General features: G+C 43.9%; 1 protein-coding gene across 2 annotated transcripts; it reads right to left on the reverse strand.

The window, feature by feature from the left end:
- Window positions 1-6,305: 6,305 nt before the first annotated feature.
- Window positions 6,306-9,615, reverse strand: LOC128091797 (apovitellenin-1). Of its 2 annotated transcripts, none has more exons than XM_052705160.1 (4): window positions 9,568-9,615; window positions 8,050-8,149; window positions 7,540-7,699; window positions 6,306-6,997 (listed from the first exon to the last, which is right to left on the reverse strand). In XM_052705160.1, the coding sequence occupies exons 2-4, from the start codon at window positions 8,108-8,110 to the stop codon at window positions 6,898-6,900; spliced, it is 321 nt and encodes a 106-aa protein (XP_052561120.1). In that variant the 5' UTR covers window positions 8,111-8,149; window positions 9,568-9,615; the 3' UTR covers window positions 6,306-6,897. The 2 variants fall into 2 exon arrangements, with proteins under 2 accessions (XP_052561120.1, XP_052561112.1); XM_052705152.1 differs by having other exon boundaries at window positions 6,307-6,997; window positions 8,050-8,152.
- Between the last annotated feature and the right edge of the window lie 2,995 nt (window positions 9,616-12,610).

Genomic DNA, 12,610 nt, shown 5'->3' on the forward strand with positions numbered 1-12,610 from the left:
GTATATATTTTCAATCTTATAATTAAACTAAAACAGCAACAGCAAGCAGCTACCCATTCATCTTGCTCGGAATCCAGCCTTTGTGTGGCACTGCATACAGTTTTATGAGATCGAAACCAAAGCATGGCCTCCTGCCCCACAGTGGGTAGGGTTTGTTTAGTGTGTGAGACACAGGTGGAGCAGAGGTGACAGATGTGGAGAAGGGCTCTTGTCGGCTGACAGAACAACACATGACACATGGCCTTCCTTTTATTTTAACTGTGCACTCTGACTCACGCTTTAAGGCAACTGGCATTACCAGTGCAGCACAGCCAGAGGGGACCTCAGGGAGTCATTTCTATCACCAGCAAATACATGTCAACTATCTTTGACATGTATCTGTCAAAAAACATAAGCGTAGGCCATCATTTCTCCTCAGAAATTCCATTAAATGTATCAAAAGTCATGAGCTCCTGTACAAATCTGTTGGGAGGATTCCTTTCACTGCTCTTCAACTCAATGGTTTACCCCCCAGCCACATGTTGCTTTCTTTGCAAACAGGAGAGGAAAGAAATCTTCTTTCAAAAAGCAAGCTGGTGGGCTCTGAGGCCCTACCAACCTGCCAGCTCACTGTGTTACGCCAGCTCTGTCATTTACCCCACAGCAATAAACCAAAAACCCCATGCACCCTGCAGAGTAGGACAGTACTTTGAAACTGCAGCCTAGCAGAAGCAGAACAGCCTGATAAGTAGGGACAAGAGAAGAAAATTTATTTCCAAGTGACAATGTTCTTAGAAAAATGACTGGAATTAGATGAAGGACTACTTTGGATGGAGAACTGCTTCTCAGTACATACTGCAGTGTCAGATATTATGTGTGAGTGTTGATTTTATGTACTAGATTTTTGTTTTTCTGAGGTATTGAACTATTACTTGGGAGAATGGGTAAAAAATGAAACTAGCACTCTCTCCTGCCAGCAGCACCTACCAGAGTTGTTTTTTACATAATATAGCTTCTTTTGGGTCAACTTTATAACACTAAAGGCTCCTTTTCAATCTAAAATTACTGCAAGTTTTACCTGCCAAAAAAAGAGTAAACGAGCTGTTTGTAGTGCTAAAACAGTGATATATGTACATAGCTCCAGCAATTTTTGACATCCAAAAAGGAGAAATACAAGAGACTTCCCACAGTGGCACTGAACAAGGCAGCTCAGAAGCTATAAACATGGGAACCTTAAAGTCGTGAACACAACTACAGTAGCAGTTTAACCAAAGAAAGAAAAAAAAGAAAAAAAGCATTGAGCTAAGAATATGAGTGACCTCAAACTATGAAGAAGACTTCACTTTTTTATTCATTTTACAAAACAAGAACTTTGCATTCTGCTATCTGTAGCTGAAAACAGCCGGATCCTGCAGGTCACGACACCATGCTGGTTGCCTTCCGCCTGACTAGACTCCCCCTGCATGCCATTTTGTATACACCGTGGGGCGAAGACAACCAAGGATCCCAACATTGCTGCCCAACAAGCAATGTTCCACCAGCAGACGCTGCTGTTCACAACTCTCTGGGTCTCTTGAGAGCAGGGAGAGTGTTGCAGTTAGAGCAAAAGTAAACCAACCCCTTAGTTTGCAAAGGTTGAGGTGCTTTAGTCTCCTAGGTGTCTCAAGCAGCCCCAAAAGCAATATCTGAACCAGGATGCTACTGCAAACCAGGAGACAAGAAATGGTGAAAATAAAAGATCTGAACTCTTGGCTGACACACACCACAGCTACACCAGTACGTGTTCATGCTGCTGTAGTCGGTGCTGCTTAAAGTTGACAAGAAGTTCTCTACAGAATCATTTTCAGAGATGCATCCAGAGCAGCTTTTGTGAGATGTTGCCAGCCCTGATGCTGTGATGGCGTGTGTGACGCCACGATGCGTTATGAAGCCATTTTGAACAGAGCTGCCATCAAACAGACCCCCTCCGTTGGACTCAGTGATCTTTGTGGGTCCCTTCGTTTTCTGATTTTATGATTGTAACGCGGATAGTTTGCACTCCCAGCTGCTAACACTGTAATTTTCTAAGTTTGAAGTGGCAAAACTAGAAATGCTTTTATAATTGTAGAATCACGGCATGGTTGGGTTGCAAGGGACCTCAAAGGCAATCCCCTGCTATGGGCAGGGCTGCCATCCACCAGCTCAGGCTGCCCAGGGCCCCATCTAACCTGGCCTTGTACGCCTCTAGGGATGGGGCACCCCACAGCTTCTCTGGGCATCCTGTGCCAGCACCTAAGCTTTTTTAAAGTCACCTAGCCCCACGTTCCCCAAAACCCAGGCGTAAAGCGGGATTCTGCAGGGTGGGACGGCACCCGTCAGACCACAGGGCGCTGCGCAGCCCTCACCACCCAGAAAGAGGCTCTCCCGCCCCACCAGCACACACGCCAATCGACAAGAGAGCCCAAGGCGAAAAACCGACGTTCGGCGGGGCACGGAAGCGGCCTCCCTGCCCACCCCACCCAGCACCACCTGGGCCACAGCTCCCCTCCATTCAGTCCATCAAGCGACCCCGGACCATCCCCGTCGCGGCTTTCCAAAACCCAGCACTCTATACATCAATAAACCGCAGCCGCCCGTCCGACCTCCCCAGCCCTACCTGGCCGGCCGGGCCGCTCCCGCCGCCGCCCCGCTCCGCCGAGGTTATGAGCGCGCCGGGACCGAGCGCAGGCCCAGGGGCTGCAGCGGCCTCGCGTGCGAAGCACACGCGGCGGCGGTGCCGCTTTGAGTCACGGCGGCCGCGGCGGCGGGGGAGCGCGGGCTGCGGGCGAAAGAGAGAGCGGCGCTGAGTGATCTCTGGCAGCCGCCGGCCGGCGCGTGGCACGCAACGGCACCGGAGCCCTGAAGGCTTACGGTGTACTTACCAGCTGGAAATTATATGTGATGTGCGGGACTTTTTCCCCACTCAGTTGTCGTGGCAGCTTCCTGCTATCAGAACGCGTCGTGCTTGCAGGGGAGAAGTGTCTCGCCGTGAGGGCAGGGAGGCGCCAGGACAGATCTCCAAGGTAGCCACGGATGCTGGATTCCAGGGCGCTCTCAAGGCCAGGCTGTACGGGGTGCAAGTCGCTCAGCCTCATGGACGAAATGAGCAGGGACCTGTAAGGCAAAGTAGTTGAGTTGGGTGATCTGTAAGGACACTTCCAGACCACTCTGGTACCTAATTTGTTGCTGCCAAAGGACTCATGTCATTGCCCAGCCTTCGCAGCACAGCCACCACTGCGCCCAGCACAGCACAGAATCACAGAATCATATAATAGCTTAGCTTGGAAGGGACCTGAAAGCCCATGTGGTTCCAACCTTCTTCCATGGGCAGGGTTGCCACCCACCAGATCAGGCTGCCCTTCTTTGCATATAACTTTTCCAAGTGTTTACCAGTTAAAGGGAACTAGGATATGTGAAAGGCAAACGGCTCTGTGCCTTGACAGGCTGAGCAATAGGAACAGCGTGGAGTAGTCAGCGTAGCGGATGTTTTTGAGAAAGGGTGTTTTTGCCGACTTCAGGAACACATGAGATGTTACTCATTCATCTCAGAAACAACAAAAAATTGACATTTCTCAACATTTCATCTCAGTGGACTCAGCTGAACTGATTACACTACAAACTTTCCCAAAGCTGGCAGTAAGTGAGTGATGATTTTTACAACCAAGGTAATGAGGCACTGGAACAGGCTGCCCAGAGAGATGGTGGGCTCTCCATCCCTGGAGACATTCAAGGTCAGGCTGAACAGGGCTCTGAGCAACCTGATCTAGCTGAAGATAACTTTATTCAATGCAGAGGGGTCAGACTAAATGAACTTTAATGGTCCCTACCATTCAAATGATTCTATGATTTTGTGATTACTCACAAAGAAAGTTTCTGTAAAGTGAGTATCACTGAAGCGAGCCCTTCCCCTACAACGCTTCTCCAAGAAGGGCCCACGGTAAACTTTCACAGACATCATTTGGAAAGTGATTTCCATCCCTATTTTACAAAGAAGGTACAGACGCAGTAAGATTAAACTGTTTATTCCTTCTGAAACAACGGGAGCAGTTGTGAAACAGTTTAACTCAAAGTAAAATGCAAGACCTCTCATTACCACTCCTGTGAGTTTACCCTAGGATCTCTATTGGAATCCAACTTTATTATTTTTTCCCCCTACTTGGTTGGAACTTGCATGCTGGTCCAGCTGTCAGCTGCCAATTTCTGCTCTTGAAGAATTTCCAAATTGATGGCTCGTTCTTACAGTATCAGGGTCACAAGGGGCAGCGGCAGGCTTTTTGTTTTGTAGATTGCCCTACATTGTAGATTGTGCAGTAGATTAGCCAGCCAAAGTGTTTGTGCAGCATACAAATGCACAGATAAATCTGTGACTGTGAGATTCAAAAGAATCAAGAACAGAGATCTACGTTCTGATTCAGTTTTACCCGAATACTAAAACTGGTCAGACAGATAATCAGCATGTGGCTGGTTCAGATTTTCTGGAGATTACATTGCAGAGGAATGGAAGTGCTGTATCTAAGTGCATTTAACCAACATCAAAATCTTCATTAAGTTTTAGCACGAAATTCACAGCAGGTGATGCTCACTCCAGATATGTCATGGTACAGTAGACTAATGCTGCTGAGTTGCATTGGTAAAGACACGCAATGGACTCAAAACACAATGAATTTCCTCTACTTTCCAAACTTCTCCCTACCTTATTGTAGCAGCACATACAAATAACAGTATGAACTGCCAATTTCCAGGAGACCAAACTCTAAGGATGTATTCAGGCTCTTTTATATGACTTGTGAATTTCACTCCATAAAAAGGAAATAGCTCTGCAGTTCCTAAGCAGTAAGAGCAAGCCCTGTCTTGATAAAAAGTCCCAGGATGCCAAATGCTTCTCTGATAGAGAAGCATTTGTAGATTTAAACTGGCAGGACTTTGCCTGCAAGGGTTACATTTGGGAAGGAAGAGAGTCTGAGCAGATATGAGCAAAGCATAGCTCAAGCTACCTCATATTTGAGGTAGCAAATCATTTCTTCTGCAGAAAGGGCTGAAGTTTCTGTCTTTTTCATGTGGTAAACGTGCTTATCAGCCCAAACTTTTTGTGCTTTTCTAAATCTTCATTAAAGTCCAAGTGCATTTATGCAATACCTATGCAAGTGTGTACTGATGTGTGACCAGGGTAGCGGAGCTAGTCTAAGCAGAACACACAGCAACAGAGAAATCTGCAACAGAGGTTTGCGGAAGCAGTAAAGCAACAGAAGGTGGAAGAGTTTGCTGCTCTGCACAGTGCTTTACACCTACAGCTGTACATGGTATGAAGCACCCACAGAGACACAGAACTTGTGAAATGAACTTTTTTACTCAAGGCAACTTGTTAAGTGCAAATTTACATTGATAGCTGATCCCACTGGTAATTAGAAAGCAAACAAACAAACCAATCCTAAGACATGAGAGTCCCATCTCTCCAAAGGAGCACTATAGTGTGTTATTCACAGTCTATCACACTGCTTCAAAAGAACAACAGCTGGAACATGTTCACCTTTATGTTAGAGCAAACTTCTCTCAGGAGGATAGCCCTTGGGAGAGGAAATTCAGAGCGGTGCATCAGGTAAGTGGGGAATCAGGTACTGCTGGCAGTTAAGTCTTTCTAACCGTTAAGGAAGAAAATGGACACATTTTCAGTATCCAGTGCTTCTGGATACAGCTGGAGGAAGCCTTCCTGCTCAATGGGAACCTTTTTCCCCCCAGCATAATGTAGCCCAGGCAATACAAGTACTGAAGCACATCAATGGCAATGCGTAGTCTCTTGAGATAGACAAATACTGTTGTAAAGTGTGGAGTCCTGGTTAAAATACAAAGCTAGAAGTGTGTGTCTAGAGTTAGGACAGCTTTACCACTAGTGCTAATAGGAGGATGGCGCTGAGATACTGGAGGAAATACAGCTGTTGACTGTTATTTAGACTTTTGATGATGAAATAGATCAGATTTCTTTACCAATGTGAATATCTGAGATGAGGCACAGTTACAAAAGGCTGTCAAGGACCTTTCAAGTCTTCATAGACCATTCTGAGCCCCACTCATAAATTGATCACCCTTCATCCTGAAGCTAAGGAGGGATTTTCCTTCCCTTCTCCTTTGGAAAGGCTGATAGTAGACTCACTGCTTGAGTGATGAAATATGCTTTCAAAGTCCTGATCAAACTGATGCACAGTTCCATTTACTGGCACTTCCCAAATGATCTGAACTTTTCAGATATTTGATATAGGTTCACCTGCTTGCTTCTTACCTAACCAAGCAGAACAATTAGTGGGACTCAACTTCTCATGGCCTTTCATAGTGTGAGGTTATGGCTGCCCTGGTTGCCATGCTGTGGTGACCCCAAAAGATGTTCAAGCTGTCATCCCATCCCATCCCCCCATCTGCCAAGAACCTGAGCTTAGTTAAATGTGCCTGTACTGTCAGGGTTTGCTCACATAGCCTGCAACAACTTCTTGTGAATCACAGCCACTTTCTCAGCAGAACGGGATGCAGAGTTGGATGTGATTTTATAACAGTCAATTCAAGTAGGAAACTGAAGAAATTGTAACAACCAACATTTTTTTATTAGAGGGTCAATGGCCAAGTCATTCAGGAGGAATTAATTTTCAAGATTTGGCTACAGCAGCACTCTGTAATCTCATTGCCTTCCTCAGTGCCCAGCAGCCTTTTTTTTTTTTTTTTTTTTTTTCCAGGGGAAACCTCAGCAGATGTCATCCATCCTTTGGTTTTTGATGCTGGGTTCCCTCTAGTTGCATTAACAGGAGCATCGATTCTTTGTTATTGACTGATCTTGGTGTGTAGTAGAGGCGAGGGAAAAGAGGACACTGCAGGATGCTACCCACTCACTTAAGGGAACACTGACTTTTCTTCCAACTAGTAGCCTCGTACTTTTGTGTACCACAGGTTCTTTATTTTTTCCATCAGCTGTTCTGCCAGTATAGTGAGTCTAGTTGTTTCTCTGATGAGGAAGTTCCTGCAGGAGACAACAGCATACATAGTGAGATACATACGTATGGGAGTGAGAGTAATCTCTGTCTGCAGTAGTTATCAAGCTATCCTTCTTTCACATTGCCTGTTACTGAGTGCAGAGCTCCACTGCAATCCTAGAGGTGCTTTCCTCAGAAAGCAGGAATAGGCAGTCTGTATTTGCTGTAAGTCAGGCAAAACTATCTCTTGAGTTGTCATGCTTTTCCGTTTGGGGGGAACTCTTTCCCTTTCTTTAGGGAATACGTATTTACAGATGGTGAATTTTATAATCTGAGTTGAGTGCCATCAGTGTTTGCTGGCACTTTCAGTACTCATCTCCCCACAGCCAACACCACAACATTTGCTCAGACTCTTCCAGGGGGCTGAAACTCTGCCAGTCATTGCCCCCCAAGCCACCCCTACCCATTCATTCACTGTCCCTTGGGTCCCCTCATATAGATACTTGAGTAATCTTTTTGTTCTCCCACTCCTCCCTCTCCTTTTCCATCCATAGCTATGCAACACTAGCACAGAAGTTTTTTTCCGTACCTGGTCCCAGAAACGACTGTAGTCTGGGAAACATCCACCAAGAACTGACCAGCTCTAGGGGACATCTTGTTCACAGCTTCGTAGATATAAGCTGCAACTGCATCAGGAATGACCAGCCAGTCACGACGGTCTCTCTCAAAGATGGACTTTGAGTGCACTTCTGAGAGGGAGGAGACAAAAAAACCCATGAGGCTTCTCCAGTCACATGTCCCTCTGGTATCTTCCACCCGGGACAGTGGGAAAAGATGCAAAATTCTCAGGTTCAAAGAATTTGCTCTAACAGCATCGAGAAGTTTCATTACTAATTTCTGGGCACCTGAGTCACCTGACGTGGCAGAGTATTTGCACCAGGTATGGATGATTTGCAAACCAAGCCCCTGCTTTCACTCTAGGAAGCAGTATGTGCTCATGGTTTTGAACTGTGTTACTGGGTTTCTGGGTCCTACTTTGTGGATGGGATAGAATTCTCTGAGGAAATGAGAACCCATCTCAAAAGCTGCTCAGACTTACCAGGGACAGTGGTGCTAAGGAGCAGAATCAGAGCTATCACCAATGCCCGGTATTGCACCATGGTTTGTTGGTACCAGTTCAGCCCTGTACACCAAGAGACCTGCTGGAATAATCATACAATATTTTGTTTGTTTTTAGAAAAATATCATGTCTGCTAAACATCAGGTTTGTGAGAAAACTTTAACCAATATATAATAATTAAAAAAAGAAAAAAAAAAGACAGGAAATGTGATGGTGCAGTTCTTTTTAAGCAATGAGGAAAATATAGCACGAAAATGAACGTCCTTTTATTCATGTAATCACAAATATCCATAATGAATGATAGTTTTCACATCTCCAAGAAATATGTGATGTTTAAAGTTATTACTTTTGTAAGAGAGTTAAAATTCCTTGCTTCAGCATAGAAGCAAACAGTGAACACTGTGGTCAGGAAAGGCTTCTTCCACACAGGGGTGTAACTGAAAAAGTCATGCTGCAGTTTTGTTTTTGTTTTTCTTGAATTTTTGTAGATGGCTGTAAAGAATCTTATGCTAGTCAGTGCAGCACCTGCAGTGACCATCTGAATGACATAGTGATCTGAGTACTTTGTCTTGCTCTAGTTGAGGAAAGACCAACCAGGTTCTCTTGTCTCTTCTACACTGTGATAAGTGAAGCAAAGAACAACCCAGGCAGAGCCCAGAAGTTATCATAAATAAATAAGTGCAAACTTCACCATCATCCAACATCCTTTTTACTGTCTATTGAAAAATCTGGAATTAGAGAAACTTTTGAAAAGTTGGTACGTTGAAAGGATGACATTACATCTAAACAAACTTTTCGAATGCTGTGCCTTTAGAAAGGTGTTTAAAAGTTAGAAGTTAAAATTGATTTATCAGCTGAACTACTGAGTTGCATCAGTCAGAACAACATGATGAAAACATTAGTGCTAGGAACTGCAGTGGCAAAAGGAGCTGCATACCTATTCTGAATGAATACTTTGCTAAATCCAGTTCCAAGTAGTGGCACTAGCCAGCGCTTCTTATACCACAGCAGGGCAGTGTATATCTAGTTTTATCTCCTTTTATGCACAGATTACATCCCAAAACTACCACTCCATCTTCACTAGGAATTTGCTGACTAGCAGCAGTTGCTCAGTTACTACCCTTCTTTGAATTTTGATCCTAGGGTCAGTTTCTTCCTTTGTAGACAAAAGGCATAAATTTGCTTCCCAGGACTGTAAAGAGGAGATCTTACCTACTTTAGAGCCTGAAGCCACTATGGGACTGGGAAAAAGTCATGTCTACTCCAACACTGCAAATCCTCAATTCCCTAACCATGGGTTTGACCTTGCTATGGGCATCCTATGGAGCTTCCATCACTCAACATCAATCCACTCCCTCCCTCTTCCATTTCAGCAATATTCCATGCTGGGGAGCATGAGGAGGGTTCACGCTTTGTAAAAAGTGGAGCAGGCCACCTCCACTCACTTGTCAATGTCCCAAGGTCCACACCACCCAGAGCAGAGAGTGCAGTTCTTACCTGTCCTGCTTTCTCTCTCCCAGGCTGAAGCTGAGGGTGATGCTCATCTGAGACACCAGCATTTATGCAGAACTAATATAGAGATAGTGAGGGGTCAAAGGTCCTGTTTTATTTCCCCATTTGCTCTTTTGCAAGCAGATTCAGCTCAGTGGTATGGACAAGAAGCTGTGTAGGACTCTGGACCTGTTGTTGGGATTTGGTAATGGAGGGTCAGTCTGACCTGAGCACATGAGATGTGGAAGGCAGCTCCTGGGTCACTGAGCCCCCTACGTTTTCAGGCAACCATGTCATGGAGGACCCTTTCATAAACTGAGCAAATTCCACATAAACTGTAGCTAGAGCTGGACTGATGTTTGCTCCCACTGTTCCTGTGGGAAGGCTCACGTTGAAAGCTGACTGCTTTGACAGCTGCAAATTATTTGTTGCTATTATGCTCATTCATATTTCACCCTCTGTTTCCAACTATTAACCAACTGGTGCACACAGGTATATGTATACATATAGTGCTCTCGCAGTTCATTTTTCCCCATAGCCAAGCCTTTTTGCACAAGCTGACAAGATGGGTGCAGATCTCAGTCAGATGTCAAAATCTGCACAGGGGAAGCATAACTTCTCCCCATACTGCCCAGGGATCTGCACCCAGTCAGAAAGCATCTGTTGTGTCATGCTGCGGGATGTGCTTTTCCCACAGCACAATCTCCAAGTGCCCATTGGGTCTTCAGTCAGGCCAACCATCAGTATCTGGCACATACAACCATTGAACAGAAGGCAGAAAATTTGCAACATGGAGCAACAAATGGCATTAGCTGAGGAAAAGGTGTGGGCACGAGGCATACATTAAACCTACAATGTGAGACCCAACAGAACTATCTTATGTCAGTGACATAAAGTAGTGTTAGTCACCTACTGAGTCACTGACATGACTTTCAACTAACAGATGGACACTCCAAAAAGCTCAACCAGTTTCTTTATCAGCACAACACATTCTTCTAAAAGACTTTTCTTCATGGAGCTTTGTGTATTGTAAACCAAACAGTAAGTGTTACCCTTTTACAGGTATGGCAGCCAAATCAGCGATTGCAGCAGTGATACAACTGAGGTCACATCATTAAAGAGGACTGCCCATGGCCTCCCACACAGTTTTTCCACTCTCTTGGTGAAGTATTTAATAAATATCTTTTTATAGTATCTTACAGTGTCTTTTTAGTATCTTTTTTTCTATGAAAAACAAAGAAAAAGCAGCCTGAAACATGAACACTGATCCAAAAAAATCCCCATAGAAGCAAAAAAAGACAGCTGAAAATTATTACTGATGTCTAACAAGGTTACTTCTAGAAGTCAGAACAGAGGATTTTCAGTTCCACTTCTCGTGTAAATACTAAAAAGCAATTTATGGTCTAGGAAGAACACACAAGAACAACCAGAGTTTGAAGTTCTCTCATGTTTTAATTATACATTCTACAATCATTAAGGAGATTCCACAGATTTACTGCCTGCTTCTAAAGCTGAAGTAACGTTCAGAAAACCAGTACAAGACACATTATAGACATTCAAGTTAACAGAAATAGCAACAGGCAGTCATTACTTGTGAATTTAATATAACCTCAAGTGTGATCTCTCTTCTAAGTCAGGCCAACAAATGGCAGTCTCTGGTCATATTAAGGGTGTGTTTTAAAGTGATGTGCTGCCTGAGGTAGTAAGACAAAGGGAATTTAGCTGCCCGATGTAGTAATATGTACCTCTGAAGAGCTTTGTGTTATGGTAACTTTTATTCCTGCTAAGGTTGTCTAACTTTATCCAGTGCTGTCATGAATACAATCCCACAGGTAGCAACAGGGCCTTTCAGAGCTTTCTACTGCCAAACAGGCAATTGCCAAGCCTAAATCGATGATTGCACAAGAAGCAGTCCTTGCCCTTCATTCCTGGAATGGCAGAGTGCTCTGCAAATAAGCAAGGAAGCCAGGTATTGCAATCCTTTTTAAAATCAAATAATTTAAAAAAAAAAACAAAAAAACAAAAAAACAACAAAAAAACAAACCATAGTTCTTTTATCTTTCTTATGAATCTTTGGTTTGAGGTGGAAAGCAGCTGACATGAGCAGCAGATCTCATCTGTTCCATGTGGCATAGTCACCTATTCTTTATTTTAACATGAATAACTCCAGTGGCTATCTAGGCACTTTCATACACAAAATTCATCGGGTGCAAGGTATATTCTCTCACCTGCATAGCAGGAAGAAACAAAAGTCTAAAATAACTCACATACGAAATCGCATTTATTTCTTTCAACACAAATGGGTGACACAGAAACATCAGCCCTTTGGAATGGCTAAAAAATTAAAAATGAGAAAATTACAACCTAGAAAGAATGAAGCTCAACTATTTCCTACTGTTCTTTCATTGTGTAGTATTTCAGCTGCCAAACTTAATCTCTCTCTTTTAAAAAGTCAAAGGCCTAGTAATCTCACTGTTAAATAAAGTCTACATAGTATTGAGCAGCGCCATTGTAAAGGCTTTCACTTTTAACCAATTAAAAATAGAAATATGCATTCAAAGAGTAGCCTATTTCCTTCCTACTTTTCTGTCTGCTCACAGTTGCAAAGCATGTATAATAGATTTCCTTTTTAATTACTTCATAGACCACTAATCAGTGCTTTATGAACCACAGTGGTTTGTGACCAGATCTTACCAAAACTGGTACCATTTCAGTTTTCCTTCTCAGCAGGACTACTCAAGGAGTTCTTCTCCCAGTTTGTATAGATATCTGGGATTATCTCAACCGAAGTGCAAAATCTTGCACTTGGCTTTGTTGAACCTCATTAGGTTCACAACGCCCCATCTTTCCAGTTTGTCGAGGTCCCTCTGGATGACATGCTCATGCTACAACTGCTGCTGCTCTTACACACAATTTTCTTGCCGTCTGAGAGAGTTCCTACTCTTGGGGAAACTTACTGGACTGTATTGGAACATGAAAGGAAAGCAAGTTCTTTTTCACGCTACCATCTCGGGATTTCAGTTTTGGCACTGGCTGGGAAATAAGCTGG

Source organism: Tympanuchus pallidicinctus, unplaced genomic scaffold, assembly GCF_026119805.1.
Source record: "Tympanuchus pallidicinctus isolate F22 unplaced genomic scaffold, pur_lepc_1.0 scaffold10, whole genome shotgun sequence".
NCBI lineage: Eukaryota > Metazoa > Chordata > Aves > Galliformes > Phasianidae > Tympanuchus > Tympanuchus pallidicinctus.